Source organism: Mixophyes fleayi, chromosome 5 (genome assembly GCF_038048845.1).
Source record: "Mixophyes fleayi isolate aMixFle1 chromosome 5, aMixFle1.hap1, whole genome shotgun sequence".
NCBI classification, from domain to species: Eukaryota; Metazoa; Chordata; class Amphibia; order Anura; family Limnodynastidae; genus Mixophyes; species Mixophyes fleayi.
Window position 1 is genome coordinate 269,787,188 of NC_134406.1, and position 24,130 is coordinate 269,811,317.

Sequence of the window (24,130 nt, forward strand, 5' to 3'; positions counted from 1 at the left end):
TTGACACGCCCTAGTTATGTTGGATCTTAAAAAGGAATCCAAAAATTGCAAGATCCCAGATCCGACGACGTCACAATGGCGTTTTGCCTCGTTTTAAAATCCGAAAAAGCGCGATGGTACCTGGCCGGCTCGGTACTCGGATCTGCTAAGTTCAGATATATTCGGTTCTCGGGAAACCGAGCCAGAGCATCTCTAGTATCAACAATGATGACATCTGCCTGCTAATGTCTACTTTGCTGAATAATGAAGTGAGAGTGGGAGAAGATGGGGAGAGTGTTCCTAGCGTTGTCTAATCCGTAACATTATTCTGTCATCCAGGGATGGGCAAATATGTATCCCAAATACTTAACTGTTGTGACTGCAGCATTATCTTCTAACATCAAAGACTTGGAATGGCACGAAAATGTATTCATACTGTGAAATTCAAACCTGCCAACGTGTGGCAGATGGCACAGCAGTATGTGAAGCCATGCACCCCTCAGAACAAAGGATAGTCTCACAGTATAGGTATTATTACATGCACTCTGTAGAGATTGAGTCTAGCAAACTAAAAAATATAGACGCAGAAAATATTTTTGGGGTCATTTCCACTTATTAACTTGCAATAATCTAATGTTTGCTAAATTTGCTAACTAGAAGGCAGCAAAAAGGTTAAATACTATAAGTTGCAAATAATCTAAAATATATGTGGCATTAAACGAAATATTTTTTATTTCTTTGCAAAATGTTTTGTGTTTTTTAAATTGAGTGCCCACTTTTTGCCAGCCCTCTCTTATTTTGACCTACTCCCTCCCCCCCACATAGCCAATAAGTAGCCAGTCCTCAAATAATTAGGAAAGATTTATATAGCACTAATGAAGAGGATTGGGCGGATTCAGTTCTCCTTTGCTGTGAGATGACAGCATATATCTGCCCCAGATGCAGATAGTGATGAGTACTATCTAAGGGTGGATTACCCTGTTAAAAAACAAACTACTTTGTTTCCCCAATTCTTTTTCAGGCGGACGTCATCACTTATATTCCCAGATGACTTTTGTTTAAATTTTCCTACTTGAATTATCTGTTTCTTGCTTGTCAAAATCTCCTGAAACTTAAAAGAATTAAAAAAATGAAGAAAAAAAAAATGGAAAAGCGTAACAAGTATAAAAATCAATTATTAATTATCTACCTTGCTATTCAGTATATATTCAAAGTTGAGAGTCCTTTTAATAATTCATCTCCTGGAGTAAGTCCCAGCGTATCCAGTGCTCCATGACATATATTTGCATTTTAATTACAAGCTTCTTATCAAAAGAGTGAATTCTGCCTTAGCCAATTTATGGAGGAAATCTACTGTAGCTTCAACTTTGCATTTCAAAGAAAGTGCTACCGCGCTCTCTTTAGCTGCTCTGAGTTTTCAAGAACTCTTTTTTTTAATGCACTCAGGGTTCTTGTCGTTGGTTGGCTTTCAGGGTTTTTTTTTTTATCCCTCTTTGAATTTCAGGTATGTTGTGACAGCTTCTGTGTGATGTGATTTCATAAATTATTATTTAGTTTCTTCTTTTATAGTGTGCTCTTCAATATTGATTATTTCCAGAGAGTGTTATTGGTGTTAGATATGGGATAATGTAACCTCAAACGTATATTATAGGGATAACAAATGTCACAAAGAATGTACTCATATATAAATATGAGTAATAGTCTAGGAGCTTTTATACCAGTCACAGAAATCTAAAACAGCTTCAAATATCCATAAAAAACATATAGTATGGAGTGAATTATTCTGTGTAATACACAAGTTTTTCTAATGAACACTAGTGAGGACACCAGAACTCGGCGATTTGACATTAGAACTGTTCATACAAATATTATTTACCGGAGTTCCTATTTTATTATTATTATTAATTTTTTATTCATAAGGCGCCACAAGGTGTCCGTAGCGCCGTACAGGGACAAACAAATTACAATACAATGGGAGACAGCACAGTACAGTAAACAGTAAGCACAGTAACTCAATAAGCTCAATGCACAGCTAGAGAGGGCGGGGAAGGGGGAGGGAGGATCCGCAAACAACTGGGCCCAAGAAGGAGGGCGCGGAAGACAGGGAGACCCTCAGGGGGGAGGAGGGAGCGAGAGTGGACGTGGGGTGGAGGACCCTCGAGGAGGAGGGCTAAGTAGCTGGAGAGCAGAGTTAGAAGTGGTGGAAACAGGAGGAGAGATGGCCCTGCTCAGAGGAGCGTACAATCTAAAGGGAGGGGTGGACAGACAGAGAGATGCAGGCAAGAGAGGGAGAGTAGGGGAACGGAGGCAGAAGATAAGGTAGGAAGGTAAGTGGGAGACAGAAAGGCTTTAAGAAAAAGGTGAGTTTTTAGGGCCCGTTTGAAACTGGACAGATTAGGGGAAGTTCTGATGGAGGGAGGGAGCTTGTTCCAGTGGAGGGGGGCAGCGCGGGCGAAGTCTTGGATACGCGCATGGGAGGAGGTTATAAGGGGGGAAGAGAGGCGACGGTCAGAGGCAGAATGGAGAGGGCGGGATGGAGCATGAATAGAGAAGAGGGTGGAGATGTAGGGCGCAGTGGAGTTGGCGAGGGCCTTGTAGGTGAGTGTGAGGAGCTTAAAGAGGATTCTGAAGGGGAATGGGAGCCAGTGAAGGGATAGGTAAAGGGGGGAGACAGAAGAGGAGCGGCGAGAAAGGAAAATAAGCCTAGCGGCTGCGTTAAGAACAGATCGAAGGGGAGCGAGATGAAAGTGGGGGAGGCCAGTGAGGAGGAGGTTGCAGTAGTCCAGGCGGGAGATGATCAGAGAGTGGATAATACAATAAGTGTGTATAGAAAAAGAGATATAGAGAATTTATACAGTTTTAATAAAAAACAAAACAAATCCACAGTATAAAAACATATATACAAACATACCCATCAATCACAAACCCATCAAATTTTATATAATCAAGCAGTTGTAATAAATAAAGGTATTACTGTCACATTGAAAGTATTGGCTGAAAATTAGTTTCTGTCACCTCCGAGAAATTTGCATGACAGAAAAGGTTGTGCGGCTATTGGGAAAAACAAGGACTGCCCCGTTAATGCACTCCTCCACCTTGAATAATAATTAAATATCTAATCCTGCAAAAACAAAAATTTGTTTCTACACGCAGGCGCACGAGTACTTCTAGCTCATATTTAGTTGTCAAGGCTTCAATCCACATCCACCCAGCTTCTACCATCAGAACATGCAAAATTTTTGCACCCCCGACAGTTGCCGACATTTTGACATGCAAAGTCCATGTGAATAAGATCAAACGGGTTTTAAAAAAACAGGTCAAATTGAAAGTCGTTTCACTCGATCTGTAAGGGTGCACTAAAAAATTCGCTGAGGAGGTTTAATCAAACACATTTCCTTCAACGTGGATTAAAAGATGTCGATCTACACAATTTCAATGTAAGATTACCCAGGAGCTGCCTATAAAAATAGAGACAATAGATAATAATAAGAAAAAATTAATACATTATAGTACATGAAAATTTAAAATCTTTTTCACTTTTCTTAAGTACAGAGTTTTGTGTTTTTTTTCCAAAAATGCACATTTTATTTATTGGATTTATTGCTCCAGACTTATATTGTAACATAAAAAGGAAAGTAGTCATCAAGTGGCGTGAGACCTGATTTATTACTTGTTAACATGCATTAGCTGTGGATTTGTCATGTTAATATGACGGAAATGATGGCGTTACAGGATGTCTGTTATGAAACGCTTTTATCTGATTTCCTTTATAGAAGCTTCAAACATTTGAGAATTATGCATCAGTCTGTTCAGATATTCTCACTGATGTCTTGCTGACTATTCTCGGTTGTCATTTATGTTAGGGTTGAATGTTCAGTCTACACGCTGATACTTACATGTGGGAAACGCTGATATATTCCAGGTTGCAGCTGACTTCAGGAAGCTGAGCAATGATTGACAGCTCTCTATTTCCAGAGCTTATACAATGGTTGCTGCTTGTATGCATTTGGTACAAATACCCATACTGACAGTTCATGACATCAGTGCAATTATTACTTTTGCAATTGGTTATGTAACCCAAGTCCCGCCCCTTTTTGTGCTGTTGCCACACCTCCTATCTACTGGGCCACACTTTGCCACAGTGTTATCGGGACTATACTGGGGAAAAATTGAACTGTTGTAAATTTAGATGCCCGTGTTGCAGTGTGCTTCCCTGACATATATGATCCCCACCATCTGCAGTAATATATCTTCTGACTGTCCTGATTTAGGTGGGACAGACACGATTTCAGTAGAGCACCAGGGGACTGGTGCACTGGCATGTACAGCAATGAATGAGTGTCTTGAGGGGAGGAGGGTGAGGGGTGACCTAGCATTTGAGAGGCACGCCCCTGAGGTGCAACCAGGCCCCTTGTTGACATGGTCATACCCCTGAGGATGTTGCCTCATCCCATGTTGACATGGCCATGCCCCTGAGGATTTTGACTTGTCCCATGTTGACATGGCCATGCCCCTGAGGATGTTGCCTTCTCCCATGTTGATATGGCCACACCCCTGAGGATGTTGCCTTGTCCCATGTTGACATGACCACTCCCATTTTCACAGTACTGATTTGAAGCGTTCCAAATTTGGGAGGTATAAAGACAGCACAGCTGTTCTCAGTGTACTGGCAGCTCGTGTGCAGTACATATGATGGGCCATACACATACATGGCTATAGATTTATATATTATTCTGTGTAAGTTTATTTACAATGGTTAATGTTCAGTAACAGCTATGTATCTCTGTTTTCTCTAGGCACCCCGCTTATATGTGTTACTATATGGGCTGTTTTGAGGCTTCACTTTGATGACATGGGGTATGTATCCGATAAATGCAATTATACAACATTAAACTTAAAGATGTATTTGCTGATATAGTTGAATGTTTTACTAAATATTATTTGAAAAGTGCTACATTCAATTGACATCCTCTGTGACATTGTGAGTTATTTACAGCACCAGATTGCTTTGTTGTTAAAATGTGCGAAAAAATGACACCATGTATGCAGGTTTTCATACATTGACTTAATATGAATCAGTGCAAAATATTTCCATTAACATTTTTATTTGCTAAGTACATACCATATAATGTCGTCCACTGCGGAAAATGTCATAACGATTTTTCCCAGTCGGCAAAAGCAGCAATGTTTTACTTGATCCAAGTCAGTATAAAATAACTACTTATATTCACATGTACAGTATTAAGATGCCGCTTATGATGTGTCCATTTACTGAAGGTAGTTTGCTGTAAGGTAAGTTTAAAGGGGGCCCCCGACTGAACGCTATATCAGTGTAGGGAGGAAGGTATATATATATATATATTGCCACCATACATATTATTCCTATTTGAATAAGCTGTGCAGAAAATAAGGGAGCTACAAGAAATTAGGATGTGTTTGCGGCAGGATTATTTGTGGCCGTGTGGACGTATCAGGTAATAAGCCGTATAATATTTATTATCGCCCTAGCTGCTGGGATATGAACAACAACGTAGCGCTCTGGTGGGTGATTAAGGGCCCTGTCATTGGCTCCATTATGGTAAGTTATCTGTAGATCCATGTTGCAAAAATATTAAATACAGCTGAAATTAAGACAGTGGGTAAGGATAATTATTATTCCATTGTAAATTATTTTATATTATAGGCTAAGCAGATAATATTGTATGTAACTCTTGAATCTGATTGGCTGCTTTTGGGGTATTATTCTGCTGTTAATGCCCAGAAATGTTGGTAGTCAGTCAGCTCAGGGTGAGCTGCTACAATAACAGTTTCTTCCCTTAGTGGCACTTCTTGTACATTTGTCCTCATGAGATCTGCTGTCTCTGTGTGCCTCACAGCAGCTCCCTGTACTATATGAGCTGTCTCTGTGTGCCTCACAGCAGCTCCCTGTACTATATGAGCTGTCTCTGTGTGCCTCACAGCAGCTCCATGTACTATATGAGCTGTCTCTGTGTGCCTCACAGCAGCTATCTGTACTATATGAGCTGTCTCTGTGTACCTCACAGCAGATCCTTGTACTATATGAGCTGTTTCTGTGTGCCTAACAGCAGCTCCCCTTTACTATATAATTTGTCTGTGTTCCTCAGAGTAGCTCCCTTTACTATATAAGCTCTCTGTGTACCTCACAGCAGATCCTTTTACTATATAATCTGTCTCTGTGTTCCTTAACACTGCTTGTTTTACTATTTAATCTGTCTCTGTGAGCCTCACAGTTGCTCCTTGTACTATATGAGCTGTCTCTGTGTGCCTAACAGCAGCTCCCCTTTACTATATAATTTGTCTGTGTTCCTCAGAGTTGCTCCCTTTACTATATAAGCTCTCTGTGTGCCTTACAGCAGCTTCTTTTACTATATAAACTGTTTCTGTGTCTCACAGCTGCTCCTTTACTATATAATCTATCTGTGTGTTCCTCATAGCTGCTCCTTTTACAATATAATCTATGTGTGCCTCACTGCAGCTCCCTTTAGTATATGAGCTATCTCTCTGTGCCTCACAGCAGCCCCCTTCAGATTACACCACAGTGGCACAGTGGTTAGCATTGCATCCACAGAGAACTAGGGCCATGGCTTAAATTCCAACCAAGTCCCTATCTGTATGGAGACAGTATGTTATTTCCGTATTTGAATGGGATTTTTTCTCCAGGTGTTAAATTTCCTCTGACAATCTAAAAAATTTATTAATAGGTTTATTGGACAAAATTGAGCTTAGTGTTTATGTGGCAGAAAATTAAGACTGAGAGCTCCAGTGGGACAGAGACTGCTGTAGATGATTAAACATTCTCTATAAAACGTTATACAGTCTCCTCAACTTACCTCCCCCCCACCACCACCTGACTTTACCACTTTCTTATCCATTCATTGTAACAGTCGTTCCAGGTAGACCATATAGTTGTTGAATAATTGTTACTTACATGAACATAGTTAACTCTTAATATTATAGAGAAGACAAAGTGCTGTATTTTGGCCATAAGGAATCTGAAAAATAATAAATTGCTAATTATGTAGAGATGTAGAGTTAAAAAGCTAATTTACACATTAAAATCGTAGGATTAGTAATTTCAGAAATAGCGGATATACTATCCTTTTGGCCTGTCCTTCACACTCTTTGCATTAACCCCAGGATATGAGCATGTGTTTCTGTGAAATGTATTAAATGTATTAAATTCAACCTTGTTTGTTCTTTTCATTTTCTCACTTTGTCCAACAGATCAATTTTGTGCTGTTTGTTGGCATAATAATCATTCTTGTACAGAAGCTGCAGTCCCCGGACATAGGAGGCAATGAGTCCAGCATATATCTGTAAGTATCTAATGACTCATCTAGGCACGTTCATATCCCACATTATATGTAATACATAAGGATTTAATTATATCCTGTATAAAACACATTTTTTACTTAATTTTTCATTGAGGAAATTCCTTGTTCGGTGTCTAATGCAGGGTTAAGAACAGGACTTCAGATTTTTTGATAAACGGATGACATATTTATATATATATAAGTATGGTTTGGTCTACAGACCTCAATGTGCTATTAATATAGAGTTAGAATGAATGACATCTGCATATCTGACACCTGGTGGTCATATGTGGTATTATTTTGTTTATTTATTTATTTTAGTATTTTTGGACTTTGTTGCTTGACTTGAAGGGGGGAATCCCCTCCCCCCAAATATGCTAACTATGTCATATAATAGACTTTACCATGGGGAAACAAAGCCATAGTCATTGTGCGGAACACAGAGCATTTCTATGCTTGGATAATTCTACAAATTCCAAATAGAAAAAAAAGATATTTGACATTTTATGTTGCAGTGTCTCACCCAGCAGGATGTTGGCCACCATCCCTTCCCTTTATGGCCAAGGACCTGAAAGTCACATTTGATTTAATGTTATTAAAATGTAGGTAGGTATAGATAACAGTAGGTGTAGATGACAGTGGATGACAGAAGGTGTAGATGACAGTAGATGTAGGTATAGATGACAGTAGGTGTAGATGACAGTAAGTGTAGATGACAGTAGATGAAGATGACGATAGGTGTAAATGACAGCAGATGTAGAAGACAGCAGAAGTAGATGACAATAGGTGTATATGACAGTAGATGAAGATGACAGTAGGTGTAGATGACAGTAGGTGTAGCTGATAGTATTTGTAGATGACAGTAGTTGTAGATGACAGTAGGTGTAGATGACAGTATTTGTATCAGACAGTAGGTGTATCAGACAGTAGGTGTAAAGGACAGTAGATATAGATGACAGTAGATGTAGATGGCAGTAGATGTAGGTGTAGATGACAGTAGATGTAGGTGTAGACGATGGTATGTGTAGATGACAGTAGGTGTATCGGACAGTAGGTGTAGATGACAGTAGGTGTAGAGGACAAAAGTTGTAGATGACAGTAGATGAAGATGACAATAGGTGTAAATGAGAGTAGATATAGATGACAGTAGATGTAGATGGCAGTAGATGTAGGTGTAGATGACAGTAGATGTAGATACCAGTAGGTGTAGAGGACAATAGGTGTACATGACAGTAGATGTAGAGGACAGTAGGTGTAGAGGAAAGTAGATGTAGATGACAGTAGGTGTAGATGACAGTAGATGTACAGGGCAATAGGTGTAGATGACAGAAGATGTAGAGGACAGTAGGTGTTGAGGAAAGTAGATGTAGATGACAGTAGATGTAGAGGACAGTAGGTGTATCGGACAGTAAATGTATATGACACTAGTTGTAGATGACAGTAGCTATAGAGGACAATAGTTGTAGAAGACAGTAGATGAAGATGACAGTAGATGTAAATGACAGTAGATGAAGATGACAGTCGGTGTAGATGACAGTAGATATAGATGACAGTAGTTATTGATGTAGTTGACAGTAGGTGTAGATGACAGAAGGTGTAGATGACAGAAAATGTAGAGGACAGCAGAAGTAGATGGCAGTAGGTGTAGATGACAGTAGATTAGGATGACGGTAGATATAGATGACAGTAGATGTAGACAACAGTAGATGTAGAAGGCAGTGGGTGTACAGGACAGTAGGTGTAGAAGACAGTAGGTGTAGAGAACAGTACATGAAGAGCACAGTAAATGAAGAGCACGGTAGGTGTAGAGGACGGTAGGTGTAGAGAACAGTACATGAAGAGCACAGTAAATGAAGAGCACGGTAGGTGTAGAGGACGGTAGGTGTAGAGGACAGTAAATGTAGATATAGATGACAGTAGATGTAAACAACAGTAGATGTAGAAGGCAGTGGGTGTACAGGACAGTGGGTGTAGAGAACAGTAGGTGTAGAGGACAGTAGATGAAGAGCACAGTAAATGAAGAGCACGGTAGGTGTAGAGGACGGTAGGTGTAGAGGACAGTAAATGTAGATATAGATGACAGTAGATGTAAACAACAGTAGATGTAGAAGGCAGTGGGTGTACAGGACAGTGGGTGTAGAGAACAGTAGGTGTAGAGGACAGTAGATGAAGAGCACAGTAAATGAAGAGCACGGTAGGTGTAGAGGACGGTAGGTGTAGAGGACAGTAAATGTAGATATAGATGACAGTAGATGTAGACAACAGTAGATGTAGAAGGCAGTGGGTGTACAGGACAGTGGGTGTAGAGAACAGTAGGTGTAGAGAACAGTAGATGAAGAGCACAGTAAATGAAGAGCACGGTAGGTGTAGAGGACAGTAGATGTAGAGGACAGTAGGTGTAGAGGACAGTAGATGTAGAGGACAGTAGATGTAGAGGGCAGTATGTGTATAGGATAGTAGGGGTAGATGACAATAGATGTAGATGACAGTACGTGTAGATGACAGTAGACGTAGATGAAGATGACAATAGACGTAGATGAAGATGACAGTAGACGTAGATGACAGTAGATGTAGGCTGAGCGTACAGGCCTCATTACGGGAACCTTTTGTGGAGAATGTAATTGTAAATGTAAACTGTGCAACAGTTCACATTTTGCATTTGTAATATTCTGATAGTTGTGGCCCACTGTGATAATGATGTGACAACCTTCCCATTAAAGTAATGATTTTTTTGTGCAATTATCTTGTGTATGACGATTTACTAAACCCCTAATCTCCCTTAATCTGTAAATAAGTGTGAGATGCCAATATCACTCATAGTGGTGGTGGGGGTGGAGGGGGAGTGAGTAGGGACCTCAGAATGCTGGAGAATGGACATGCCTGTTGGGGATATCACAAAACTGAGTATTCACCAACCTTGTGTGATTAGGGTAACATTCGGACTTTGCAGAGTAAGAGAACAATATCATCCTAGTGAATGTGAGATCCACTCTGTGTGACACTAGCCAAGGCTGAGTATCTAATTGAATTAGAAAGCAGAGGATTGTTAATAGATCAAGGAATTTATTGATAACAATATAAAACACATGCTCTTACAATATATGTGTGTGTGTAGACAGACATGTGCATATGTGCTATATAAAGTCCCGTCTGAATGCATGCAAAAGAAAATTAATTAAAATAAATGTGTACTGTAAATAAAATACATTTTTATAGTTTCTCTTACTTGCAAACACATGTTCTGGCACACATACGTGTAGCCATCACTATCGTCTGACATTCACACCTGCCCTGTAGCTGATACAAGTGATACCCACAGCTTGAATTGGACAAATGTTTGCACACTCGACCTTGGCACGTCCTTAATGTACATTGCAAACATGCGTCAACCCCTTACAGACACTGTTCCGCCGTACAAGTCAGTTTCACGCAAGATATGGCACGCAACGTCCGAAGTTGAATCAAGCCCTATACGTTTGAGGTGTTAGCTACACCCCTGTATCCGAACTCTTGTAAGAGGGCCACAAGTCAAACAGTGTTGCTAACACATGAAGATATTTGGAGAATCACTCCTCTAGGAAAATAGCATTCTACAAAACTGTCACCTTCTCTACCATAAAGTGGTTCTATGTTCACAAAATATTGTGCAATAAGACAGGTTTTTTCTTTGGGAAAAATATTTTTTTTCGTATTATCTTCTAATGTGTGAAAGTAGAGCTGCTTCTAATTTATTTGTTCTTATTAAAAATGTAACCCTGTTCCTCATCAGCCTTTCCCTTCAGTTTGTTGTTGTTGTTGATTATTTAGCAGATTTGCTGACGGTGTTAAGTAATAGGGTTATATAAAAGTATTTATTCTGGAATATATAGTATAGCTATCTGGTTGCTGAAAATATGTAGCTGCGGAAACCAAATTTATGTTTTGCGTAAGGGAGTATTGTAATAAGATAAAGGGATTGTATATTATACATACTTAGAGGTGTTTCCAAACATCCAACAATCATCAGAACTACTTCGGGATGCCTTTTGCTCCATATCTTGACACTATCTTCTATTATCTGTTCATAATTGTTTGACACTATGTAATTTTATACATCCACACAAAAACACATTTACATTGTGTTACATTATATAAATGTATCAATACATGCATAAGCAGTAAGGTCTAATAGGGTTGGAAGTATGGCCTAGGTCTTTACGTCCACTGTTGTTGCAGAAGAACCATGTCACAAATATTGATATCCATTGTCTTGTGAGATGTCTGTGTGGTGTATCGTCCTGTGATTGATTGATTGTCAGCCTCGTGCCCAGCTGAAATATGCTAATCTTGTCATGTTCATCAGCTGCCTTCAGAAATGCTTCTGTAAGAGTAGGAGAGCTAAGCAGTACTCTTTCAAGATGTCTGAGCTATCCATCATCACACTGTAAGTGTGCACAAAACCCGTGGCATTCCCGTGCTTGTGACGCATGATTACCTGTTGTACGTGTCCAGCTCAGACTAACTGCATGTTTAATCAATGTTGTGTGTTACTGTCAATTGTCAGCACCTACTAGAAAGGTATTGTAGGGGTTGACTAAGTTATACTGTATTTTACTGTAACTGTTATAATGTTCCCAAATATAAAACATTAATATGCCCAATATTCATCCAAAGTTTGCCATGGTCAAGTGAGCAGTAAACAAACTTGATGATCTATCTATGGTATAGTCCATTTTAAAGGGTATTTAAGGGACATTTTCCAATTTGAGTTGAAAATATATATTTCCAATTCAATACGATGCAAACATTTTGATAAAAATCTACTGCAGCCGTGCGGTTTAAAAGTAACATTTTATTTAATTGGTTGCTCTGCTGAAGAAGGGTTAACTGTTGTGCAGAAATCTGAAATATTGTTTCAACAAAGTAAGAAAGAATCTAGCAGTGTTGTGGCTGACTGACAAGTTCCTTTGCACTGTATTGTAAAACTCATTTGATACAGGTCAGCTGAAATGTCCCGCATACATTAGGGACCTCATTTAGAGTCGGACGCAAAGTCCGTGTAAGGAGTGTAGGAGTGGGAGTGTGCCGCAGCTTGGTAGGGTAATACGAGATGCAAGCAAACCCCAGTTGCGTCCCACTTGTAATACCCTATCGAGCTGCGAGCAGTTCCTGCAACTGGCTAACGCTTGCGCCACCTAATTCCTGCCGCACAGCTTTAGCCCTGTTTTGACGTGTGTTGCGTCTGCGCCTCACTGCGACTAGGATGTATTTACATGGTCACGCCTTCACAATTCCGCGTTCCTCCTATTCCCTCGTAGTGAGTCGTAAGCTGTCGCAAGTGTTAATTGCGTCCAAGATGCAGGCGGATTTGGTGCTTTCTGCACATGTGTGGTAGTGTTTTCTGGTTAGATGCGCCTAAATCGGACTTTGCGTCTGACTCTAAATGAGGTCCTAGATTGGCAGGTTAGAAACCACGTTAAACAAATTTAATATGTGTTTACTTTCTCCACCAGAAGGCAACAGAACAATACATAGCAAAAACGTGCTAATTATTTTATTGAAGGATTTATTTATTTTTTTAAAACAAAAGGCTTTTTAACCTCAACTAATGTTATATTCCAGGGTAACGGTGCATATTCTATTAAGTGTAGATTAAAAATTCTGATGCTGAATATGTTGTCTTCAATGCATGCCGGAGGCAAACTCTGCACTGAATATCTGGGCAGAAGTGAGACATTGTGAGCAAAGTTACTATACAGAGCTTCACAAGCTTTGCAAATCCTATTTGTAGAACTGTGTAATCAACTTAGTTGTTTCTAATATTTGCAAAACATACTTCATGGCAACTCAGGGCATAATGGGGATAATAATTGTAAACGTATTGGACCTGAGTCTTTAAGGAAAGTAAGGCAAAAAAAGGAGCCAATGTTCTCTGGGACAAACAATGTTACAATGCAAGGGGTGCAAATTAGTTTATTATTTTGCACATAAGTTAAATACTGGCTGTTTTTTCATCTAGCGCACAAAAACTTGATAGCTTTATTTTTACACTGAAATGTAAAGATGATGTAGCACATGCTCTACCCCAACGATAGATCTGTCCCATTTTAAATTTACCTCCCCCCTCCAATGCAGCATGGTTTTGCCCAGGGGAAAAGATACTCCTTTTTTATGCATTGCTCCCCTTAATGACTCAGGTCCATTGTGTTTTATTCAGGGGATAGTGGAGAATGGCAATTTACTGTACATAGAGGATAAGAACTGAGCAACATCAGAATTCACATTGTATTTAGCACCTCGAGATGCATCCAAGTTATCATATGTTCATGAATACGCTATTTGTACGTACTCCTCTTAAGAGCTTTTTGTTTGGGATTCATATGATGGATTCCACACAATACTTTCAGCTGAGGGGGAGGACGGACGGTGGATCCAAGCCTACGTCATGTTAATATCTAAGCTTTGGTCTGGAAAAAATGGAGGCTTGGAAAAATCAGTTAGCAGGATCAACCCTATTTACTATACGTGTGAGACAGGATTGATGAAGGGCTTCTCCCAAAGTTGAGAAGCCCTTTAAGTGCCATTGTATGAATAAGGGAAATGATCATTGCAAGACGCAAAGAGACAGATATTATGTGCTGTCCAACCCACTGTGTAATACATTTAAATATGCAGATGAATTGAATTCTTTGTGCAGGGATAAGATGTCCTTGTGACGTACTAAGCGGGGAATTAGATTTCCCCCAGAATAGCACTGCGATAAATGTACTACCGTTATTACGGTAAAGTTAAGCCAGATTTCTGCAAAAATCCGGCATTGAAATTACCGTAATAACAGTAATTAAGAGCACTTTTACCGTAATAACGGTAATTAAGAGCACTATTACCGTAACAACGGTAATTAAGAGCACTATTACCGTAACAACGGTAATTAAGAGCACTATTACCGTGATAACGGTAATTAAGAGCACTATTACTGCAATAACGGTAATTAAGAGCACTATTACCGTAATAATGGTAATAGTGTGCAGGCCGCGTTATTTTTTACGTTCATGCGGCCAATTGAATCACCCCCCCCCCAGGCATTTAAAGAAATAAAGGTAGAAGTGGACATTAGTGTTTGCCCTTTAATGATCTATTCTAGTCCTATATGAAATATTATTGGAGAAGTACAATCTGGTTATTGGATAAACATTACATTTATCAGTAGGTACAATAAAAGCTCAGTTTAAGATGTTAAAGTTTCCTATATGAAACTCATCTAAACTCTCTGATGTCATCTCCACCGTTTTTGTCCCTCGTGTGAAATGTTACAAGACATTATTACATTGCTCTGTAATGATTGCGCTAATTACATTACATATAGGTGCAAAAAGTTGCAGCGAACTCCGAGCAACAGGTCAGGAATTTAGTTCTTATCAGTCTAGTGTAAGTTACACAAGGAAAACAAGTGTGTAACGTTTGGAACAGATTTTGCATCTGAATAAAATGTTTGTGAATGTAACATACAATGTTTATTCTTTAACCGGCGAGATGAGACTCAGCAGAATTAGTTCTTGGATTCATCCCGTGTCGTTGTTCACATGTTATTTTAAATGTGGTTTTTTTTAAGCACTTACCACTTATAAACACAAGATTCTCTGTAATGACACATAACTCAGAAGCTTTTTCTTACTTACACATAACAAGTAAACAAACAGTTATTATGTAAGCAACCAGATTCTATCTATCATTCATCTAATACATTCTAAAATCGGATTGGTTGCTATGGGCAACATCTCTACTTTTCCTTTTTAGGATTGATAAATCTACCCCTCAAGCTCCTTTAGCTGCAGTTACAGCTGTGGTCCTATTTCAGTCTCTACCAACCCTGCCCATATGGACACTGCACTCTACCCCTAGTTGTTGATTATTTTATTTGACAATACAGAGTATTTTGTGTTCTGCATTAAGAAGGATTTCTGGGTAGATCCATTTAAATTCCTTGATGTGAAAAACTTAAGTGAGATAGTACTTCCTTGTTGGTGATACAGTTTAGAAACATTAATGCCTTATTCAGTGTTTATGTTGTAGCATTTACAGATCTGTGTTCATAAACATGGGCCTGATTCATTAAGGATCTTAACTTAAGAAACTTCTTATTTAAGTCTCCTGGACAAAACCATGTTACAATGCAAGGGGTGCAAATTAGTATTCTGTTTTGCACATAAGTTAAATACTGACTGTTTTTTCATGTAGCACACAAATATCAACTTTAAATGTCAGTGTACAAATAAGCTATCAAGTATTTGTGTGCTACATGAAAAAACAGTCAGTATTTAACTTATGTGCAAAACATATACCTTGGATATTGCCAGGGGGGCAATCTAAAAGTGGTATTATTGGTGTATTTGACCCATACTTATTTTATTTGGATAAGACAGTAAAATAAAAAATAAACAGATATAGAAATATTTTTTTTTCCATTATAGCAGTATAATAATTATCATTACGCCCCAAGTTAAGTGTCTTTTTTTGTTTAAACATATTTCACTAGTATATTTGTGTTTTTCCCTCCAGCTGCTCCAGGTGTAGAGAGGAAGTTCATGTTATCTAATTATTTGCATTTTTTCCCCCACGATTTTGGGAGCTGCAAATACTTTAAAAGGAACTATTTATTTTCCTTATAGAAGAGCAGATGTTAAATCAGGACAGGGATTAAATCCGCACAAGACTGGTTATTACAACATCAAGCTCATTTCCAATATAATATTTGTTAAGGATTTCAAGTTCCATTTTTCTCCTGTAGGCGGTGACCCCCAGAATAGAAGAGAAATGTCAAACCAGAAAGAAAGAGAACAGATTTTCCTATATTGGGCACTAATGTATTTCAATAAATATTGAGTTTTATTTTGACTTTCTCTAGACCTTGAGTGCCCTCTATAGCAATATGTTTTCTCTTTCTTTCTGGCTTGACAGAAGAGAGTATGTTGACATTAGAGATGTTCACTGACCCCTGTGTTCTGGTTTTGGTTTTGAAATTGGATTAACTTCGTGTTTTGATTTTGGTTTTTGATCCTGATTTTGTTCTAAAATCACTTTTTTTTGCAAACATCTCATATTTTTGCTTTATTTTCCCCCTACATTATTATTTACCTTAATAACACTAATTTCAAGTCATTTGCAGTCAATTTTGACCATCTCACAGGTCACAATATTATCTTCACACACGTTCAAACAAAGACTACAGATTTAGAAGACCAAGCCTGTCAGCCCTAGTATTTGTATTTTAACAATGACAATTAGCAATGGAGCTCTCATCTTTGTGTATTACCTATATAACACAATACAATGTGACTGCAGATTTAGAAGACCAAGCCTGTCAGCCCTAGTATTTGTATTTCAACAATGACAATTAGCAATGCAGCTCTCATCTTTGTGTATTACCTATATAACACAATACAATGTGACTGCAGATTTAGAAGACCAAGCCTGTCAGCCCTAGTATTTGTATTTCAACAATGACAATTAGCAATGGAGATCTCCTCTTTGTGTGTTACCTATATTACACAGTACAATGTGATTACAGATTTAGAAGACCAAGCCTGCCAGCCCTATTATTTGTATTTCAATAATGACAATTAGCAATGTCTCTCTGTGAAATGGCGCTGGATCAACGTGGGAGGCGGTACTTATAGAAGCCAAAACTCACGAGTTCCGAGATCCGACGACGTAACAATGACGTTTTGCCTCGTTTTCAATTCTGAAAGCGCGCAAAAGTACCAATACTAGGATATGCTAAGTTCGGGTGTGTTCTGCTCTCGGGGAACCGAGTCTGAACATATCTAATATACAGGCACGGTCAGAGAGCTTATTTCGGTCAACCTGTAGGCTCCTTCTCCTACCCCGAGACATCATTGATTGGCTTTCCTATACAGTCGGTTCCTCCAGAAGTCTAAGTATGGCTCTGGTAGTGCAAGCCCAGTGTTCTAAAAAAATCTTTTGTTATATTTTTTCCAATTAAATTTTAAAAGATACAAAAAAAAATGAACTTCACATTTTGTACCTATGTTTACAGTACATTTTGAACATAGGGTAGCAAGCGTAGGAGATATTTCCTATGACTGCACTAGTCCTAGTAGTTATTACATCATTCCACACTGTGCTGACCGAGAAAATCAAGGCTGACAAGATATGTCTATCTTGTCAGCCTCGATTTTCTCGGTCAGCACAGTGTGGAATGATGTAATAACTACTAGGACCAGTGCACTCAGATTAAAAATTAGTAGCAGTCAGGAATTTGTCATTTCTCCTTTTGCTACCAAGCTGGGCCTGTAATCCCACAAATGACTGTGTAGAGTGTTTGCCAGTTCCCGTGCCAAAGGAAAACTGAGCGTTTTCCTTGATTTGCGCTTGAAGCTTAGAAACATAGGCGTTAGATTAAATGGACTGTGTGTGTCTGCAATTTATGGTGTTAGTACTTAAACCTTACTACTAAGTATACATAGATAGCTGGCTGGCAAATTTTCGACTGGGGGGGATGATGCCCCCCTGCCTAGCCAGCCCCTGACCTGGCTATATCCTGAGAAGCAGTAATTAATGGAATTAACCAATCTGGGAATATGTAAGGTGACTACATAATTTCACATTTAGTTTCTCTATAGTTTGTTATATTATACTCTGACAGATGATACTTATTAATGTCATTTGAACTTTTTTCGTAAATTAGCAAATCTGGTTGATTCTCCAATTTACATAAAATACAAGAAAGCTGAATTACTGTGGCTTAATGTCACCGGACGTCTTTAATTATTTGTAGGTGATTGCAACTTTGCAGAATAAAGTCCAGAACATTAAAGATGTCACACACTAAGGGGTAAATGTATCAAGCTGAGAGTTTTCCGGCGGGTTTGAAAAGTGGAGATGTTGCCTATAACAACCAATCAGATTCTAGCTGTCATTTTGTAGAATGTATTAAATAAATGATAGCTAGAATTTGAAAAACTCTCAGCTTGATACATTTACCCCTAATTCAGCAGTCATTCTCCCCTATCCCCCGGATATTATTTGTACGTTTTAGTCATTGTTATAGAACGGAAAAAAAAATGACCATCTGAAATGGGTTTAAAAAGTCTATCTTGCTAAAACATTGGGAACATATATATTTATTTAAGGTATGTATTTAGACTTCAATAAGTTACTATTTTTGTATCACAGAAGACTGTTGCAATGGTTGAGAATTTGGATGTTACAAAATATTTGCAGATTCACTAAAAGTCAATATGTTACCAAACTAAGAAAGTTAAGGAAACAGATACTTTTTCATCCCAAAATAATATTTATGGTTGTTTGTGTAAGGCAGTGATGTAATTAATTAGTTGTAATCCTGAGGGCCCCCTTATGATAAGTCCTCTTTAAGGGATAACACATACATTATCTAGTAATGAGAAGAAACCATGTTCGTCGTAGGAGGGATGTAATGATGTCATCCCGCGGTTAACGTTGCGTCATTTTCCATAACAGGAGGCTGGCCCGGTCCACGCTGCTGCTGATTCCGCTCTTCGGGATTCACTACACCGTCTTCGCCTTTTCCCCTGAGAACGTCAGCAAGCGAGAGAGGCTCGTCTTCGAACTGGGACTTGGTTCTTTCCAGGTAACATGGGCTGAAATAAAAAGGGCGTCGAAATCTGCATGTTCTCAAGCATTCAGGCACACAGTAAATGTTTATTGTTTCTCTCTTTCTTAAGGGATTTGTTGTTGCCATCCTCTATTGTTTCCTGAATGGTGAGGTAAGATCGGAATTACTTACTATATCTTTTTGCTTGTAATGATTAGTCAGAGCTTCATTATACTGTTGTAGCATGTATACGCTTGTATACAATGTATTTGTCCAGAATCTGCTACTCCATAGAATTATATATATAGATATAGAGATAGATAGATAGATAGATAGTTATGAGATAGATAGATAGATAGATAGATAGATAGATATGAGATAGATAGATAGATAGATATGAGACAGATAGATAGATAGTTATGAGATAGATAGATAGATAGATAGATAGATAGATAGATATGAGATAGATAGATAGATAGATAGATAGATAGATAGATAGATATGAGATAGATAGATAGTTATGAGATAGATAGATAGATAGATAGATAGATAGATAGATAGATAGATAAATAGATAGGAGATAGATAGATAGATAGATAGATAGATAGATAAATATAGATGTTACATGTTTACCATCCTGTTCCATAGCAACAAAAGTACATAAAAAATGACCTTTTAAAGTTTCTCCCTAAAGGTGCAATCAGAAATAAAGAGAAAGTGGCGGAGTTGGAAAGTCAACCGGTACTTTGCTGTGGATTTCAAGCACCGTCACCCATCCTTGGCGAGCAGCGGAGTGAATGGGGGGACGCAACTGTCCATTCTGAGCAAGAGCAGCTCCCAAATCCGGATGTCCAGCATAAACGCGGAGAATCTGGCAACATGAGTTCGGAAACGGCCTAAACCCATTCGAACATCATTTTTTTTTTTTTATTCTTTTTTAAATTTTTCACATTTACTTTTCTTTGTGAACGGATAAAGCGGCGGAAGCGGCAGCGGCAGACGGTGCTGGGTTCCTGAAAACAAACAAAGTAGAGTTTTTAGAAGAGAGATGGTAATTTATTGTAAAGTGATTCCACCAGTGGCTCAATGATATCATGTCGATCACTTACATTGTTTTAGGAGGTTCTTAGCTAGCAATATATCTACATAAACATATGAAACATGAATGTGTTGTAATACAAGTACACAGCCCACAGTACAGATCAGTCTGTCCAGTACTGTATGCCTATTTCTCTTCAATTCTTTACATATCTGGTGATACGGTACGAAAAGAGAATACAATGGAGTACATTTATTAAAACTGGTGTAAAAAAAAATGTTTCTGTAACCCATCGGCCAATCCCATCCAAGTTGTCATTACTCTAGTAAAGTTTAGAAAATGAAAGCAACTATCTCATTGGTAGCTGTGCGTTACATAAACTTTGTTGCTCAATTAAACACCACGTATATTTAATTGTAACAGAGAAGCATTTGATATGTATTATATAATGCATTATAGTGTGTTGAACAAATGCATCAGATTTGTTAATGAAATCATACTATATAAGTGGCAGCTTGAACTAATATCTTTCTTTTTTTAAAGATAATGTGTGTTTTTGTTTTACGTTTACTTTTTTTCGGCTTGTAAAACGATTGAAAATGTGAATTAACTGACCTAACATGAATGAATTGTGTATATAGATTGGACTGGGTATGGCGACGGATGCAGGGTGTATCTGCAGAACGTACATAAAATTCGGATTACCGTATCAGTAGTATTTTGATAATATTGTGGAACTAGCAGGGGTAATGGCAAACATTTCTCTTAAACACTGGAAAAGACCACAAAACTTAATATAGTATTAACTGATATTTTTTAACAAGTTAAAAAAAAATATAAAATATATATATATATACTTATAATTCTTGATATTTTCTGACTGTCGTACATAACTTTGCCTTGTATCCAGCTACAGCTGGTGCGTATTTTCTTATCTCACATATGATGTCAATTAATTCTGAAAACTCTTTAGGTCAACGCTAGTGAGTATAGTTTTAATTATAAAAAGAAATCTAAAATTAACTAAAGGAAAACTGGATAATTATGATACGATTATAAGTATTTTTGGTATATTTTAAATGATCATATATCTATATATATATATATATATATATATATATATATATATATATATATCTATATCTCTATATATATATATATATATATATATATATATATATATATATATATATATATATATATAGAATATGATAAAATAGGTGCATTTAAGACCGTGGCTTGGTTTCATTGAATGTAATGCATTCATCAAAACTTTGCTATTTGTTTTTAGTGAAAAAGGCAAAGCCTGTTATAATGCAGAATGTGTGTATTTAATGCAGAATGTGTATAGTTCAAATATTTCACTTTTATTTTTTTTTCGTATAGGAAAGAAATGGACTGTGATGTTAATTGTGCCATAGTTCGCTCTGAGCCATTTTGAAAATGATTAACAATATTCTATGTGTGCAATAGAAAGTACTCTCTATTTTCTGTTATTTGTACGGTGATGAGCATGTCTGGATGTTTAAACACATAACGGTTTCTCATCTCAGTGAGTTCATTCTCAATTTTTGAAGATTAATAATTGTGTTGTGCCCCAGCCTATCATCTAATGTGCAGAATGTTAGAAACCTCTTTAGAATAGAAAGGTTCAACATTTCGGATTATACCTCCCTGGGTTCATTTGATAACGTGGCGCTGTACAATGTGGACACACGTGAGCTAATGCAGAGTTGGCCGTAAAATGGGAAAGTAACGTATTTCCGTCAAAATGCTGAGCCGTACAAATCTCAAGATGCCTCTTCCACACCGGCATATTGTCCGGGTTTAAGTCAAGTTATCATTGGTGACTTTATGCACCTGCCCTATAGCAGGCGCAAATGACACACCTCCTAGTGGGAATAGATGCAAGTTTTAGCAGGTGTGCATTAGCCTCATTTGCATAAACACACCTTTACTGTCGTCAGGCTATGGTAAAATGCCTCTTCCCTCTCCCGCCTCGCCTCTCCAGGTGCAGCTGGGGTTATATACCGGGAACATACAAGTCTGCATAGGCGCGTATGTGTGGGTCCACATTCGGGGCATTCGCAGAACGGTTTCATGTACGATGCTCTGCGCAAACTGGCGCATGCCTCAATCCGCATCGGCTCCATGTTGTCTAACTCATTTCAACCGATCTGTCATTTTTTTCATCCGATTGGTTGCTATAGGTTATACTGTACCCCCCAACATGCAAGACACCGGCAATGGGACAGGGGGCGTGGCCACATCACAATGGGGATGTGGGCAGGGCACGATTAGTTATCTCCCTTCCCCCAACATAACTACCTGCCGGAAAAACATGTCCGACGTCGGGACAGAAGGACAGAGCCCTAAATTCTAGACTGCTGAAATCTGGACTGTTGGGAGCTATAGTTATGCACGTTGCACTATTCATTTAAGCGTTCCTATAGTCTGCACACAACTGAGGCATTCATTCTGTGGGTTGAATCAATATTCAGGACAATACAGCCTATCGAATTACATGACTGAGGAATAAGGTCCCTATTGGATTGGCTATATCCTCATAAATATTGCATCAACCTTCAAAATAGCTGCCATCACTGTTTTCATGTGATTGGTCCACTTTAAATGAACCCAATCATCTTATGTTTCAACTCAACATCATATGTTTAGATTTTAACAACAGAGGTCCCTCAAGTGCCTTTTCACAACAGTATTTTCTGTTTTCCGAACAGAGCGGGTTTATTCTAACTTTTGAAATATTTCAAAACAACAAATGGTCCTGACATTATTGCAGAATCAAATATTAAAAGCAAAAAATACATAAAATAACAATTCAGAAAAGCCAGAAGACCTAGATTTTTTAAAAACGGATATAATTTTAAAAATAAAGCCTCAGAATACACAAATCTAAATAAAATATAATTATGTATTTGCATTTGGAGCCAAACGAGTTTATTAGAGACATTTGGCTTGTGTATGATCTGGGTCACTGTGTTACATTTTAGCAATTTTTCTGAAGATTAAGCTGCCTGGAATGCTCTGTTTTCAAACAGTGTTAAAGCTGAAAGCAAAAAAAATAAAATACAAAAATAAATAAAATACAAACAAAAACAAAATGTGTTGAAATAAACAATTAAGACAAAGACTACATTTTGTTAGGACATTTACTATTGTTCTTAAGGCCAATTGATGCCAAATTTATTAAATGTCAATATATAACATTCTTTTAACGCTAACCTGTTAATGTGAAATTTCCCCTTTGTGGATACATTTTTCTTATAGGGATACATTTTCCTTCTAGTTTGGTAGAAGTTGTTTGCTACCTAGTGCCAACTTTTTTTCTGAAAGTTTATTCCATATCCCAGCAATTTCAGTTAATTTAAAGTGCTGTTCTTCCACTCTTACCAATAATATGTTAATTGCTGTAAACTAGGCTAACTTATTGAATTGGTGTTCAAGAAAGTTTCTTCCTTTTAAAATTATTTTATTTTATTTTTTAACAACAATACTGGTACATTGTATATCTGTCACAAGTTTTAGATTGTAGCGGACCAATTTGGACAGTATTATTTTTTATTTGAGGTTCCACAGTGGACATGCACTTTAACAGTGTTATCAGGAATCACAAGTAAAGTAACAGATCTCTTGTAGTATCTGTGTGAGGAATCAGTGGGGTAAGGGGCTAGTATTAGGGGAAAGAGAGATAAAATAACTGAAATAATTTTAAAAAGATGTTTCCAGCCTTTGTTTTAACTTACAGTGCAAGTTTATAGTGAGATGTTCTACAAATCAGTATTATAGCTTTTTTTACGGTGCTTAATTGCTGATATAAGAAGTTACACTTAGGTTTTATGCATAATTTAGGATTAATTATTTATTAACGGATTTGTGATTGGACAGGTCCTTTAATTGTCTGTCTATAATGGTTTGTTATGGTGAATCGGGTGAAAGAAGCTGCAATTTGATGAAGTAAAACTACATTAAAACAACATTAGCATGACATGTGTACAGCAGTTACTACACGGAATCCTTTATCTTTGTGAAGTATGTTAGAATGTATTATTGATTTAAAATGTACATGGAGTTCAGATTAAGTGAACTTGAACCTTCAAAAAAAATAAGCATGCAAAATATACCATTTGAGTCAGAGATTTAAGTTTATTGTGATAACAAAATACATTATAGGGACAACTACAT

At 37.8% G+C, this 24,130-nt stretch overlaps 1 protein-coding gene across 1 annotated transcript in view; it reads left to right on the forward strand.

Moving 5' to 3' along the window:
- Window positions 1–20,960, forward strand: part of ADCYAP1R1 (ADCYAP receptor type I) — a 178,959-nt gene extending 157,999 nt beyond the window's left edge. The window contains exons 11-16 of the mRNA XM_075214095.1: window positions 4,776–4,836; window positions 5,488–5,557; window positions 7,225–7,316; window positions 18,795–18,924; window positions 19,019–19,060; window positions 19,583–20,960. Of these exons, the coding sequence (XP_075070196.1) occupies window positions 4,776–4,836; window positions 5,488–5,557; window positions 7,225–7,316; window positions 18,795–18,924; window positions 19,019–19,060; window positions 19,583–19,771 (584 nt within the window). The 3' untranslated portion in view covers window positions 19,772–20,960. The remainder of the gene's footprint in view (window positions 1–4,775; window positions 4,837–5,487; window positions 5,558–7,224; window positions 7,317–18,794; window positions 18,925–19,018; window positions 19,061–19,582) is intronic.
- The last annotated feature ends 3,170 nt before the right edge of the window (window positions 20,961–24,130 follow it).